At 58.7% G+C, this 13,953-nt stretch overlaps 1 protein-coding gene across 1 annotated transcript; it reads right to left on the reverse strand.

The window, feature by feature from the left end:
* Positions 1-883: 883 nt before the first annotated feature.
* Positions 884-13,819, reverse strand: PGC (progastricsin; the record flags this gene model as incomplete). The annotated part of the gene is made up of 13 exons (XM_084220854.1): positions 884-1,036; positions 2,180-2,278; positions 3,256-3,400; positions 3,525-3,647; positions 4,544-4,743; positions 5,004-5,122; positions 6,012-6,129; positions 6,623-6,776; positions 7,626-7,695; positions 7,767-7,892; positions 12,080-12,156; positions 12,680-12,810; positions 13,694-13,819. The coding sequence occupies 13 exons, from the start codon at positions 13,817-13,819 to the stop codon at positions 884-886; spliced, it is 1,641 nt and encodes a 546-aa protein (XP_084076980.1).
* Positions 13,820-13,953: the final 134 nt, after the last annotated feature.

Genomic DNA, 13,953 nt, shown 5'->3' on the forward strand with positions numbered 1-13,953 from the left:
AGAGGGAGGAGGAGGAGGAGGAGGAGGAATGCCCTTCCCTGCTGTCGAATCTCGGTCTCAGGGAGCTCAGCCTGTGTCAATATTTTGACTCAAAGCCCTTTGTGTCCTTCCCCCGGGAGGTGACAGAGCCGTGAACGCATCTGAGAGCGAGCTCCGGTGATAAAGAACTGCTAAAAAACTCAAAAACGACTCTGGGTGCTGGGAAAGAGCCGGGTCACCCAACCTCCCCCTGCCCGGGGTGCTCCCCATCCCCTTGGGCCACACCCTGCCATTCCCGATATTCCAGAGCAGTTTTCCCAGGCTGAACAGCTCCATTTCAGGGCATTTGGGTGTCGTGACTCAGCTCTGGTGATAAAGAACTTCTCAGAAGCTCTGGGAAACACCGGGGTCACCCAACCTCCCCCTGCCCAGGGTGCTCCCCATCCCCTTGGGCCACACCTCCCCTCAATTCCCGATATTCCAGAGCAGTTTTCCAGCCCCATTTCAGGGCTCAGGGGTCATTTGGGTGTCCTGACTCACCTCAGGATCCCCCCTGGACACACCACAGGGCTTTGGCAAAGCCTTCCCAGCCGCAGGGAGGCTCAAGACCTTCCCCTCTCAGGTTTCCCGAGGGTTGGAGGTGGGCACTGCCCATCCCTGGGGCTTCATCCCAGGGCTCAGAGCTCATCCCAGCACTTACCTTGCTGGAGAAGGGAATTGTGAGCCAGGGAACCCCTCAGGCTGCTCCCAACAAACCCAGAGACCGTTTGGGGTGGCAGGGTTTATTTGTGACAGGATCCGTGGGCGCGCACAGACGCGCAAATCCCGAGGGATGGGGATGGAAAGGAGCAGGAATGTCCCTGGGAATGCTCTGGGCCGGGAGAGGGGCTGGAATTTGCTCCCTCTAGGCCGAGAGGGCGAAGCCCACGCGGTTGTTGGCCATGTCGAAGACGGTGTAATATTCCTTCAGGAAAACGTTCCCCAGGATCCAGAGGGGCTGCCCGTCCTGGGAGGGCAGGTAGGTGACCTCGATGGCCAGGGTGCAGTAGCCATTGCTCTGGAGGGGGGAAAAACGGGGGGTCAGCACCTCCAGCAGCACCGGGGGAGCATCGCTGCTGGCCACGGGGCCACGGGCTCTTCCCGGTGCCTGGGGAATGCTCGGGATGTTCCCAGGGCCTCAGGAACTCTCCAGAACTCTCAGGATGTTCCCAGTGCCTCAGGAAGTCTCAGGAACCCTGGGGATGTTCCTGGTACCTGGGGAACCCTGGGGAACTCTCAGGATGTTCCTGGTGCCTGGGGATGTTCCCAGTGCCTCAGGAACTCTCAGGAATTTTCAGGATGTTCCCAATGCCTCAGGAACTCTCAGGATGTTCCCAGTGCCTTGGGAAGTCTCAGGAACTCTTGGGATGTTCCTGGTACCCAGGGAACCCTCGGGAACTCTGGGGTTGTTCCCGGTGCCTCAGGAACCCTGGGGAACCCTGGGGATGTTCCTGGTACCCCTGGAAGCCTGGGGAACTCTCGGGATGTTCCCAGTGCTTCAGGAATTCTCAGGAAATCTCAGGATGTTCCTGGTACCCAGGGAACCCTCGGGAACTCTTGGGATGTTCCCGGTGCCTCAGGAACCCAGGGGAACCCTGGGGATGTTCCCAGTGCCCGTGGAACCCTGGGGAATTCTCAGGAACTCTCAGGATGTTCCTGGTGCCTCAGGAACTCTCAGGAATCCTGGTGATGTCCCCAGTACCCGTGGAACCCTGGGGAATTCTCAGGAACTCTGGGGATGTTCCTGGTGCCTCAGGAACCCTGGGGAACCCTGGGGATGTCCCCGGTGCCCATGGAACTCTCAGGAATTCTCAGGAACCCTGGGGAACCCTGGGGATGTTCCCGGTACCCGTGGAGCCCTGGGGAATTCTCAGGAACCATGGGGATGTCCCTGGTGCCCATGGAACCCTGGGAACCCTGGGGATGTCCCTGGTACCCATGGAACCCTCGGGAACTCTTGGGAACCCTGGGGAACCCTCAGGAACCCTGGGGATGTCCCTGGTGCCCGTGGAACCCTGTGGAACTCTCAGGAACCCTGGGGATGTCCCCAGTGCCCATGGAACCCTGGGGAACCCTGGGGATGTCCCCGGTGCCCATGGAACCCTGGGAACCCTGGGGATGTCCCTGGACCCCCTGGAATTCCCGCTGTCCCCAGACGTACGTTCAGCACGTAGGCGGACGGGGGGAGCGCGAGCCGAGCGCCGCCGATGCCGAAGGTGAGGGAGGGCATGCTCTGGGTGTCACCGCAGTCCACAGCGTACTGAGGGCACAGGGACACGGTGTCACGGCAGCCAGGGGACACAGGGGGACACGGGGGGACGAACGCCCCACCCCTGGCGGAGCCACGCCACGGGATCACGGCAAGGTTCGGGTGGGGAGGGGATGGGAATCACGCAGTGCCATGGCAGGGACAGCTCCCACTGCCCCAGGTGCTGCAGCACTGGGACACTGCCAGGGGTGGCACAGCCACAGCTGCTCTGGGACAGCCACCCCAGCCCCTCGCCCAGTGTTTCTTCCCAAAATCCCATCCAAACCTGCCCATGGAAGCCTGGGATGGTTTGGGTCGGAGGGACCCCAAAGCTCATCCAGCCCCACCGTGGGTCCCACAGCTCCCACTGCCCCAGGGGGCTCCAGCCTGGCCTGGGGCACTGCCAGGGGTGGCACAGCCACAGCTGCTCTGGGAATCCCATCCCAGCCCCTCTCCCAGTGTTTCTTCCCAAAATCCCATCCAAACCTGCCCATGGAAGCCTGGGATGGTTTGGGTCGGAGGGAGTGCCATCCCTGGGGCACTGCCAGGGGTGGCACAGCCACAGCTGCTCAGGGACAGCCACCCCAGCCCCTCCCCACCCTCACAGGGAGGAATTCCTTCCCCGAACCAACCCTAAATTCCCTCTCTGTCAATCTGAACCCACTCCCCCTTGTCCTGTCACTCCAGGCCCTTGTCCCACGTCCCTCTCTGGCGTCCCTGTCGCCCCTTCTGACCCTGGAACGGGCTGTGAGGTTTCCACACAACGCTCTCTTCCCCAGGCTGAGCATCCCCACCTTTCCCAGCCTGATGTCCCCTCGTGCTCCTGTCACCCCTGCAGTCCCTTTCCCTGCAGGGGTGTCCCCTGATGTCCCCTCGTGCTCCTGCCACCCCTGCAGTCCCTATTCCTGCAGGTGCCACCTGAGTTTCGTGGGACCCGATTCCCATGCGGGCTCCCCAGTGCTCCAGACCCCCCAAATCCCCACCCTCACCCCATAGCTGGTCTCCTGGGCTCCCAGGGCCTCCAGGATGCTCTCTGTGTACTCCTGGGGCACGGTCAGCAGGAATGTCCCCGTGTCCACGATGGCCTGGCAGCCCTGGCTGCACCAGCTGGTCACCGACTGCCCGATGGCAACCCTGGGGGGACAACGGGGACAAGGAGGGGGCTTTGGGCACCCCTAAACCCAAAGCATGGAGCCTGGAGCCCTGCAAAGCAGCAGCTGGAGCAGGGGGGATGGCCAGAGGTGCAAACACCACTCACTCCTCAAGTGCCACCTGCCAGTAGAGCTTCTGTGTCACCGGTGCCCAGGTGATGTCCCCCTGGAAGAGCTGAGGGTCCACGCCCCCGAGGAGCAGCTCTCCCCCGTACTCGTAGGTGGGCTGGCTGTGGGAAAAACAGAGCCAGAGCAGCAGAGATCAGGAGAGCCACGTGGGGAAGGTGGGCTGGAGAGGGAGGAATCCATGAGGGACCCTCAGGGGACAGGCAGGGGACACCAGGATGTGAGGGATGGGGACACCAGGATGTGAGGGATGGGGACAGCAGGATGTGCAGAGAGGGGACACCAGGATGTGAGGGATGGAGACACCAGGATGTGAGGGATGGGGACACTAGGATGTGAGGGATGGGGACACCAGGATGTGAGGGATGGGGACACCAGGATGTGAGGGATGGGGACAGCAGGATGTGCAGAGAGGGAACACCAGGATGTGAGGGATGGGGACACCAGGATGTGAGGGATGGGGACACCAGGATGTGAGGGATGGGGACACCAGGATGTGAGGGATGGGGACAGCAGGATGTGCAGAGAGGGAACACCAGGATGTGAGGGATGGGGACACCAGGATGTGAGGGATGGGGACACCAGGATGTGGAGAGAGGGGACACCAGGATGTGGAGAGAGGGGACACCAGGATGTGAGGGATGGGGACACCAGGATGTGGAGAGAGGGGACACCAGGATGTGAGGGATGGGGACACCAGGATGTGAGGGCAGGGGACATCAGGATGTGAGGGATGGGGACACCAGGATGTGAGGGATGGGGACACCAGGATGTGAGGACAGGAAACACCAGGTTGTGAAGGTAGGGGACACCAGGACAGGCAGACAAGGCACACCAGCACGGACAGACAGGGCACAGCAGGAGGGACAGACAGGGCACACCAGGACATGCAGGGCACTCCAGGACGGACAGACAGGGCACACAGGGATGGACAGACAGGGCACATCAGGACGGACAGACAGAGCACACCGGGACGGACAGAGCGCCCTGAGGGTGTCACCGTGCGAAGTGGAAGCTGAAGACGGGCTGGGCCAGCTGGTTCTGCTGCAGCATGCCCCGCAGGGCCGTGGCCGTGCCCCCGGTGGCCAGCGAGGGGAAGGCCATGCCCAGGATGCCGTCGAAGGCTGCGAAGTAGAAGGGCTGCGTGGGCTCCTCCTGGCTCAGCCCCAGCTCCTGCTCCGTCACCGTGATGCTCTGGATCTGCAGGGGAAGGGGATCCCGGGCTGGGCTGCTGCTCCAAAGGTGCCAACAGCACCGGGCAGAGGGGAAAACTGGGAAAAACCCCCAGGATTTGGGTTAAAATCCAGCCAAAGGCCAGCTGGGTGACCGAGGGTGGCAGAAAACACTTTTTATCCGTTTGGCCAGGGTTTGTCCAAATCCAAGACAGGAGAGATCAGCCTTAGGCTGCTCCTGGTGGGGACAGCCCCCAGGGTGGCACAGGGGGCACGGGGGACACTCACCCTGAGCGTGTCGGAGCCCAGCACCAGGGTGACGGAGCCGCTGCCGTAGGACACGTTGTAGGACTGGCCCCGGGGGGTGAAGGTGGCCGAGGCACTGGGCATGAACTTGGCGTGGTTGACTGGGGAGGGAGAGGAGGGAAAGCCCTGGGCATGGGCTGCAGTGGGATTTCACTGCTGGGTGCTCCATTGGGATAATCCCAAAGGAGCAGGTCCTGTTCTGCAGTGGGATTTCACTGCTGGGTGCTCCATCAGTGGGATTTCACTGCTGGGTGCTCCATCAGTGGGATTTCACTGCTGGAACCTCCCTGGGACAATCCCCAGGGATCAGCTTCTGTTCTGCAGTGGGATTTCACTGCTGGATTCTCTATCAGTGGGATTTCACTGCTGGGTGCTCCATTGGGATAATCCCCAAGGAACAGGTCCTGTTCTGCAGTGGGATTTCACTGCTGGATTCTCCATCAGTGGGATTTCACTGCTGGGTGCTCCAATGGGATAATCCCCAGGGATCAGGTCCTGTTTTGCAATGGATTTCACTGCTGGGTGCTCCCTGGGACAATTCCTGAGGATCAGGGCCTGTTCTGCAGTGGGATTTCACTGCTGGGTGCTCCATCAGTGAGAGGGAGCACCCCTGAGATTCCTGGGGTGGCCAGGGAGCATCCCTGAGATTATTGGGGTGGCCAAGGAGCACCCCTGAGATTGCTGGGATGGCCAGGGAGCACCCAGAAGATTCCTGGGGTGGCTGTGAGGATCTCAGGGCTCTGAGCTTCCCAAGGAAGGCACCAGCAACCCCAGATCAGCATCCCAGGGTCATGATTTTGGCATTGTGCTGTCCCCAAGGTGACAGGGGAAGAACAGGGACAAGGACGTGGCTTTGGGCACCCAAACCCATCCTGGGGTGCTCTGAAACGCATCCAGCCTCGAGCCCTAATTAGTGAGGTACTGATTAACGAGGACTAATCACTCCTAGGAGCAGGGATGGCTCTGCCCACAGCACCCTGGGCTACTCACAGCAAGCAGGACTCGTGCAGTCCGTGGAGGGCACCCACAGGTTGGAGGAGCCAGTGTCAAAAAGCACCAGAAACTTTTGGGGGGGCTCCCCGATGCTGATCTCCCCAAAGTAGGAGGACTGGGGGAAAAAAAAAGGGAATTTTTATTGGTCAGGGCTCAGGGACAGACCAGGCTCCCCCCTGGCAGGAGCTCTCACTCTGCCTCTACTCCCCAAAAAATGAAATATTGAATAATTATTGTGGGTTTGTTTCAGATAGAAAAGCCTGGCTGGGGGTAAACTTCCTTGAGTTTCAAAACAGAAGGGAAAAGAGCAGGGAAAAAAGCAATTTAAGAGTGGGGAGAAATGCAATTTAATAGTGGGTAAAAAAGCAATTTAAGAGTGGGGGGAAAACAATTTAAGAGTGGGGGGAAAACAATTTTAGGGTGGGGGAAAAAGCAATTTAAGGGTGGGGGGAAAAGCAATTTAAGGGTGGGGGGAAAAGCAGTTTAAGGGTGGGGGGAAAAGCAATTTAAGGGTGGAGGAAAAAGCAGTTTCTCGCTGCTGGAGGCTCAGGGGTGTCTGGATTGCTGTGGCAGCTGGGAGGAGCAGGGACAGGCAGGGAGGCACTCACATCCAGGTGGTTGGTTATGGGCTCCCTCACCACGGAGCCCTGGCTGGGCTGGTATTTCTTCACTGGATCATATTTAATGTGCCTCAGGAAATCGTCCAGCAGCCCAGCTGCCCTCATCCTGTCCCGGATGGACAGGCCTTTCCTCAGACTGATCCTGCACAGACAGACACAGCAGAACACAGCAGGAAGGGAGAAGATTTCAGTGTTTGCAAAGGTTCTCTGGGCTCGTCTGAGACATGACAGGAGCTCTCCATGCCCATCCCAGGGGCTCTGCAGAACCTCAGGAACTGCTCTTCACATCCCAGGAGCTCTCCATGACCCCAAAAACCGCTCTCCATGGCCAGGATCTGCTCTCCACATCCCAGGATCTGCTCTTCACATCCCAGGATCTCTCCATGGCCAGGACCTGCTCTCCACAACCCTGGATCTGCTCTCCACATCCCAGAATCTCTCCACACCCCAGGATCTGCTCTCCACATCCCAGGATCTCTCCATGCCCAGGATCTGCTCTCCACATCCCAGGACCTCTCCATGCCCTCCCAGGATCTTTCCATGGCCAGGATCTGCTCTCCACATCCCAGGATCTGCTCTCCACATCCCAGGACCTGTTCTCCACATCCCAGGGTCTCTCCACATCCCAGGATCTCTCCATGCCCTCCCAGAATCTCTCCACATCCCAGGGTCTCTCCATGCCCCAGGATCTCTCCATGCCCTCCCAGGATCTCTCCATGCTCTCCCAGGATCTCTCCACATCCCCGGGTCCCTCCATGCTCTCCAGGGTCTCTCCATGCTCTCCAGGGTCTCTCCATGCCCTCCCAGGATCTCTCCATGCTCTCCCAGCATCTCTCCACATCCCAGGGTCTCTCCATGCTCTCCAGGGTCTCTCCATGCTCTCCAGGGTCTCTCCATCCCCCGGTCCTGCCCTGCTCCGTGCCCCCCGCGCATCCTCCGCGGTCCCGGCGGCTCCGCATCCCCGCTCTCCCTCCTCCGCCCTCTCACCCACCTGACCGCCCCCTCCGCCAGCTGCAGACACGCCAGCACCACCGGGAGCCACTTCATGGTGCCTCGCAGCCCTGGAGAGGAGGCAGAGGCCGGGCACGGCCGCTTTTATCCCGGGAGGCAGCGCCGGCTCTGATCCGCCGACCTCCGCCGGCCGCGGGCACCTCCGGGCCCGGCCTCAAGGGCGGCTTTGTGCCCCGGGCCGCGGGGACCCGGCGGGATCGGCCCTCGGCGGCCACATCACAGCGCGGCCGAGCGATAAGGGGCAGCTCTTATCGGGGACCGGGGACCCGACGTCACCGCTGGGTCCGGGGCTGCGCTCGCCAAAAACCCCGGAGCTGCTCGCCAAAAACCCGGGAGCTGCTCGCCAAACCCTGTCCCGGGACAAAGGGAGTCCGGTTATGGGAAAGGCTTTGGTCTGCGCTCCTTCCGCCGCTGGAGAGCGGGATGGAGGCGGGGAGGACACGGGCAAGGAGATGGAGCCCGGCAGGGTCCCGCTGGTTTCCTCCAGGATGGTCCCCAGATCTTTCTCTCATTTCCTCCAGGATGGTCCCCAGTTCTTTCTCTCATTTCCTCCAGGATGGTCCCCAGATCTTTCTCTCATCTCCTCCAGGATGGTCCCCGGTTCTTTCTCTCATTTCCTCCAGGATGGTCCCCAGTTCTTTCTCTCATTTCCTCCAGGATGGTCCCTGGTTCTTTCTCTCATTTCCTCCAGGATGGTCCCCAGTTCTTTCTCTCATTTCCTCCAGGGTGGCCCCCGGTTCTTTCTCTCATTTCCTCCAGGATGGTCCCCAGGTTCTTTCTCTCATTTCCTCCAAGGTGGTCCCAGGTTCCTTCTCTCTTTTTCTCCAGGATGCTCCCCAGGTTCCTCCTCTAATTGACTCCAGGGTGGTCTCCAGGATTTGGGGTTTCCAGCGGGATTTAGGGTTTCTAGCAGGGTTTAGGATTTCCAGCAGGATTTGGGGTTCCCAGCAGGATTTGGCGTTCCCAGCAGGATTTGGGGTTCCCAGCGGGATTTGGGGTTTCCAGCAGTATTTAGGGTTTCCAGCAGGATTTGGGGTTTCCAGCAGGATTTGGGGTTCCCAGCAGCAGAGACCTGGTGATCCCACAGGGGATGTGCCCAGGATTTCCCTCTGGGCCGGCTCTGGGCATTCCCCCTGCTTTGCTTTCAGTTTCTCTTCTGTGTTGGCTTGGTGGCCCCGCTCCAGCTCAGGGAATTCCTCCTCTCCAGCAGGAGATTTCCCGGGATTCAGCAGGGGGTGAGCCCAGCACCCCTGGCACCTGTAGCAGGGGAGGTCCTGGGGAGACCTCAGGGCCCCTTCCAGGACCTGGAGAGGGGCTGCAAGGACCTGGAGAGAGGCTGCTCACCAGGAATGGAGTGAGGCACAAGGGACAAGGGGTTCAGGCTGAAAGAGAGGAAATTCCAGTTGGGTGTTAGGAAGGAATTCTTCCCCGTGAGGATGGGGAGGGGCTGGTGGAATTCCCAGGGAAGCTGCGGCTGCCCCTGGATCCCTGGAAGTGTCCCAGGCCAGGCTGGATGGGGCTTGGAGCCACCTGGGATCGTGGGAGGTGTCCCAGCCCATGGCAGGGGTGGAATGAGATGATTTTTAAGTTTCTTCCAAGCCAAACCAGGCTGGGACTCTCTGCCCCCGGAGCAGCTGTGTTTGTGAGCCCACACAGGCTCCGGGAGCCTTCACCAGCTGCCTTTAGGGTTTTGTTTCCAAAGCAGAGGTCACAGTACACAGGAACAGCTTCCATCACACCAAAATAAAGATTCCTCTTCTTCCTGTGAGCAAAAGATGGGCAAATAAACTGCAAATACATGGCTGGGCTCCAGGTCAGGCATTTAAATTCCCAAACCAGGTGAGGATCAGCCACTTCTTGATGATCAAAACCTACAGGGGCCCTAAGGGAGCTGGAGAGGGATTTTGGGCAAGGGAATGGAGAGACAGGACAAAGGAAACGGGAAGCAGCACCAGGAATTGTCTTGCAAAGGTCTCCCCACGGGTCACCAGCGGGGACAGCCACCCCTTTCATTCATTCTGCTCAGTTCCACTCCTCAAGGCAGACCAGGAGCCCTCCCCAGGTCCCAGAGCTGTCCCTGGGAATGACCCAAAGGAACAATTACACAGTTCCACACCTCAAGGCTCAGTTCCACTCCTCAAGGCAGACCAGGAGCCCTCCCCAGGTGACAGAGCTGTCCCTCAGAGGGGCACAGCCTGGATTTTCCTGGGAGTGACCCAAAGGAACAATTGCACAGCAAACCCTGGCTCAGAGCAGCCCCCAGAGCGCCTTTGCTCCGTGGCCAAGGAGCTCAGGTGACAACTCAGGTGACACTGAAGCACCTGGGCCTTTCAGCTGGCAAAATCCCATTCACTCAGGGAAGGAAAACGAATTAGATCCCATCTTTGCAAGGAGCCTTTTCCATCCCCTGGCCTGTAATTGCCAACTTCAAAGCTGCCAGGGCTCTCGGTAATGAATTCACCTCCAGCAGCAGGAACCCAAACCTGTTCTGCTGCCTCTGAGCAGCGCTTCCAGAGCAGCCAAGTTTGGGGAAAAGACAGAATTCCCAGAGAGACTGAGGGCAGCCCTCCCATGGAAATGAGTTCATTAACAATCATTCTTTAATGATCCTCCACACAGAGAGACAATGAGAAAACAGGGAGCTGGAAATGCCACCCCTGGTTTGGTTTTGCTGCCAGTAAAAAGCACAGCTGAGGTGAGAAAAACAAGAATTCCTCAGAAACAGCAAACACATTTGAGTCTCTGCAGAAATAAGGATCCTCTTTCCCCTGTCCCCTCCCTGTGAGGCAGGCACAGCTCCCAGGGATTCCAGCCTCCTTCCCTGAGGGAAAAGCAGGTGCCAGAAATGGGTTAGAAGGGAAAAAACCCTCCCAGGTGAGGCCATGGAGCACTGGGAGAAGCTCTGAGGGTTCTTGGGAAGGGGAAGATCTGTCTGTGCATTCACCTGGGAGGAAACAGCAGGGGGAGAAATCTGATGGGTTCACCCAGACTCAAACAAGAACCTCTTACAAATGTCAAGGCGGTGATGTTCCCTCTGCTCAGCCCACGGCTGCTCACGAGACATCCCAAAATCCCAATTCCAGGTGGAGAAGGAGCCCAGCAAGGCCAGGACAGCTCCTCAGTGGGGTCACACAGAGCCAGCTCCAGCCCAGCTCCCACCCCCAGGGCTCAGCACCACCCAAATTCACCTCGTTTTGCTGCCTAAACCCTTTCTGGGAGCCAAAATCTCAGCAAACTTCTCACTGGAGCAGCTCCTGCCTCAATTTTCCAGCTGCCAAAACACCAAGCTGAGCTTGGGACGGGGAGGAGCAGAGCTCAGAGCCCCCCTCAGCTCCAGGGACAGACTCCAAGCAGGTCTGGGAGGGTTTTCCCACCCAGCTGTTCCAGCACAGAGCCCAGGATGGGTCCCTGAGAGCCAAAGGCAGATTTAGGGATGCATCCAAGGTGAGGATTCTGCTGGGGAGTGGGAGGATATTCCATGGCTGGAGGGATCCCCAATCCAGCAAAGCCCGGCAGAAGGAGCCAGACCCAAAGGAAAATCCACAAAAATCCACTTTTACAGGGTTCCACAAGGATACAACGGGCTGGGGGAACACTCCCAGCCCGAATAAAACAGCCCCGGGGGAAAACAGAGCCCAGATCAACAGAGCCCAGATCGCAGATCCGAAGGGATGAGAGAGCGCGGACGGGAATTCCCTCCTCGCTTCCCAATCCCAGCTCGGATCCTCCTCTGGAAGCGTTTCCCCCACGGCCACTAGAGGAAGCTGCGACACTGCTCCGGGAGAGTCCCGAATGTGTCACCTGTCCCCAAACACCCCTAGGAGAGTCCCAAATGTGTCACCTGAGCTCTGGGGACAGCCCCAAACAACCCCGGGAGGGTCTCAAATGTGTCACCTGTCCCCAAACAGCCCCGGGAGAACCCCAAATGTGTCACCTGTCCCCAAACACCTCCGGGAGAACCCCAAATGTCTCACCTGTCCCCAAACACTGCTCCGGGAGAGTCCCGAATGTGTCACCTGTCCCCAAACACCCTCGGGAGAGCCCCAAATGTCTCACCTGTCCCTAAACACCCCCGGGAGAACCCCAAATGTGTCACCCGAGCCCTGGGGACAGCCCCAAAAAACCCCAGGAGGGTCTCAAATGTGTCACCTGTCCCCAAACACGCTGCTCCCACTCCACTGGAAAAAGGAATATTATGGATTTCTCAGAGGGTGCTGGTGGCTCAGTGAGGGCACAGCTCTGGGGAAGTTTTGCAAAAAAGAGGGAAAATCACCAGGACAGAGTCGCCACATCTCCCTTCACAGAGCGGAGCAAGGCACAATTCTGCCCAAGAATATTTCTGGGGAATTTCACACTCTCTGAAGCTCAGAGAAAGGGAAAACAATCCTTATCATTTGCTGTGCCAAAGCAGAATGCAATGTGGAGATTATTTACCCACGGTGAGGGTGTTTGGTTGCTTGGTCAGGGCCAGGTGTGCAGCCCCCACAGCAGAGGCTCCAGAGGGAGTTGTGCTGTCCCAGAGGGTGACATTGACAGCTTAGAAACTCTTTATTTAAATACTTTATTTAAAGCTTAACGCAGTTAACTTTTATATATATATATATAGAGAGAGAGAGAGAGAGATAGATATAAACAATTTCTTCTCTCACTTCCCTAAATGAAAGCTGGATTTAGGGGGATACATTACTTGGGGTGGGTGTTGGTTTTTTTATTTTTTTTTTCCTTCAAATAAAGTCATTTGTTATACATATAAAAATATATTACTCGGGTCTCCTTTCAGTTACAGGTGACACAAGGGACAGATGAAAGGATGGAAGACGAGCACAGAGACTTCCAAAACGAAAAGAAAAACCAGTGGATTGAAGCATGTGGCACAACTGGAATTTATAGTGCAACAGCAAGCCAAGAACTCCACGCTCTGCGACACAAACATGGCACCACTCGGACTGGGGACACGTGGCCTTGCTCCCGACAGGGTCACGGCTCAACAGGACATGACAGCACCAAAAACCAAAAAAAGGCTGAAATTCCAACAGCTGGGACTCGAGCTGCTGGCCCTGGGAGCTGGGGGATGGGGCTCCTTCCTCTTTCCAGGGGTGCGACCAGCGGGACACATCGAAGGACAGGGGGGACACGAGGCCTGGCACTGCGGCCAGCTCCTGTCCCTGCAGGAACACGGACACAGCCCGCTGGGAGGGGGGGATCCAGAGAAACCCAGGGCATCCAGGGCACCCCAGGGCATCCCAGAGCATCCCAGAGGGTCCCAGAGCACCCCAGGGCATCCCAGGGGATCCCAGAGGGTCCCAGAGCACCCCAGGGCATCCCAGAGGGTCCCAGAGAAACCCAGAGAAATCCAGAGGGCTCCAGAGAATCCCAGAGGATTCCAGGGCATCTCAGAGGATCCCAGAGCACCCCAGAGGGTCCCAGAGCACCCCAGAGGGTTCCAGAGAATCCCAGAGGGTCCCAAGGCATCTCAGAGAATCCCAGAGGGTCCCAAAAGATCCCAGAGCATCCCAGAAGATCCCAGAGCATCCCAGAGAATCCCAGAGCACCCCAGAGAATCCCAGGGAATCCCAGGGCATCTCAGAACATCCCAGAGCACCCCAGAGCATCCCAGAGGATCCCAGAGCATCCCAGAACATTCTAGAGAATCCCAGAATATCCTAGAGGATCCCAGAGCACCCCAGAGGATCCCAGAGAACCCCAGGGGATCCCAGAGGATCTCAGAGGCTCCCAGAGGATCGCAGAGCACCCCAGAACATCCCAGAGCACCCCAGAGCATCCCAGGGGATCTCAGAGGATTTCAGAGGCGCCCAGAGCATCCCAGGGGATCCCAGAGCACTGCTCTCCATCGGGACAGGCACAGAAATCCAGGGAAAGCGCCGTGTGTCCCACGGGGAGGGATGGGGGGACATCCCGGGGCGGCTCAGCGCCACCCCGGCACGGAGACAAACACCCACAGCAAAAGGCCACGAACGCAGGCAGAATTTGAGCCCTTCCAGGTCCACAGCCGGGAGAACAAACTGCACATTCCCTGCTGACACAAACGGCACATTCCCTGCTGACACGGGGCCGAGCTGCTCCCAGCCCCAGCCGGGCCCGTGGGCGCAGCGGCGCCTTTGATGCCGCTCCAAGCTGGGCAGCCCTGCTGCCGTCCCACGGCCCCCAGCCCATCTCCCACCCACCCCTCACACTCAGTCCCTGCGCCCCTCGCTCCCAGCTGCTCCTCTCCAAAGCCTTTTCCCCCCGTTGGTGGCTCAGCAAAGCCACCAAGCTCTTTGGGACCTGTCCCACCCTGGGCAGGAGCG

The sequence above is a fragment of the Fringilla coelebs genome (genome assembly GCF_963513975.1).
Source record: "Fringilla coelebs genome assembly, chromosome: 23".
Lineage (NCBI taxonomy): Eukaryota > Metazoa > Chordata > Aves > Passeriformes > Fringillidae > Fringilla > Fringilla coelebs.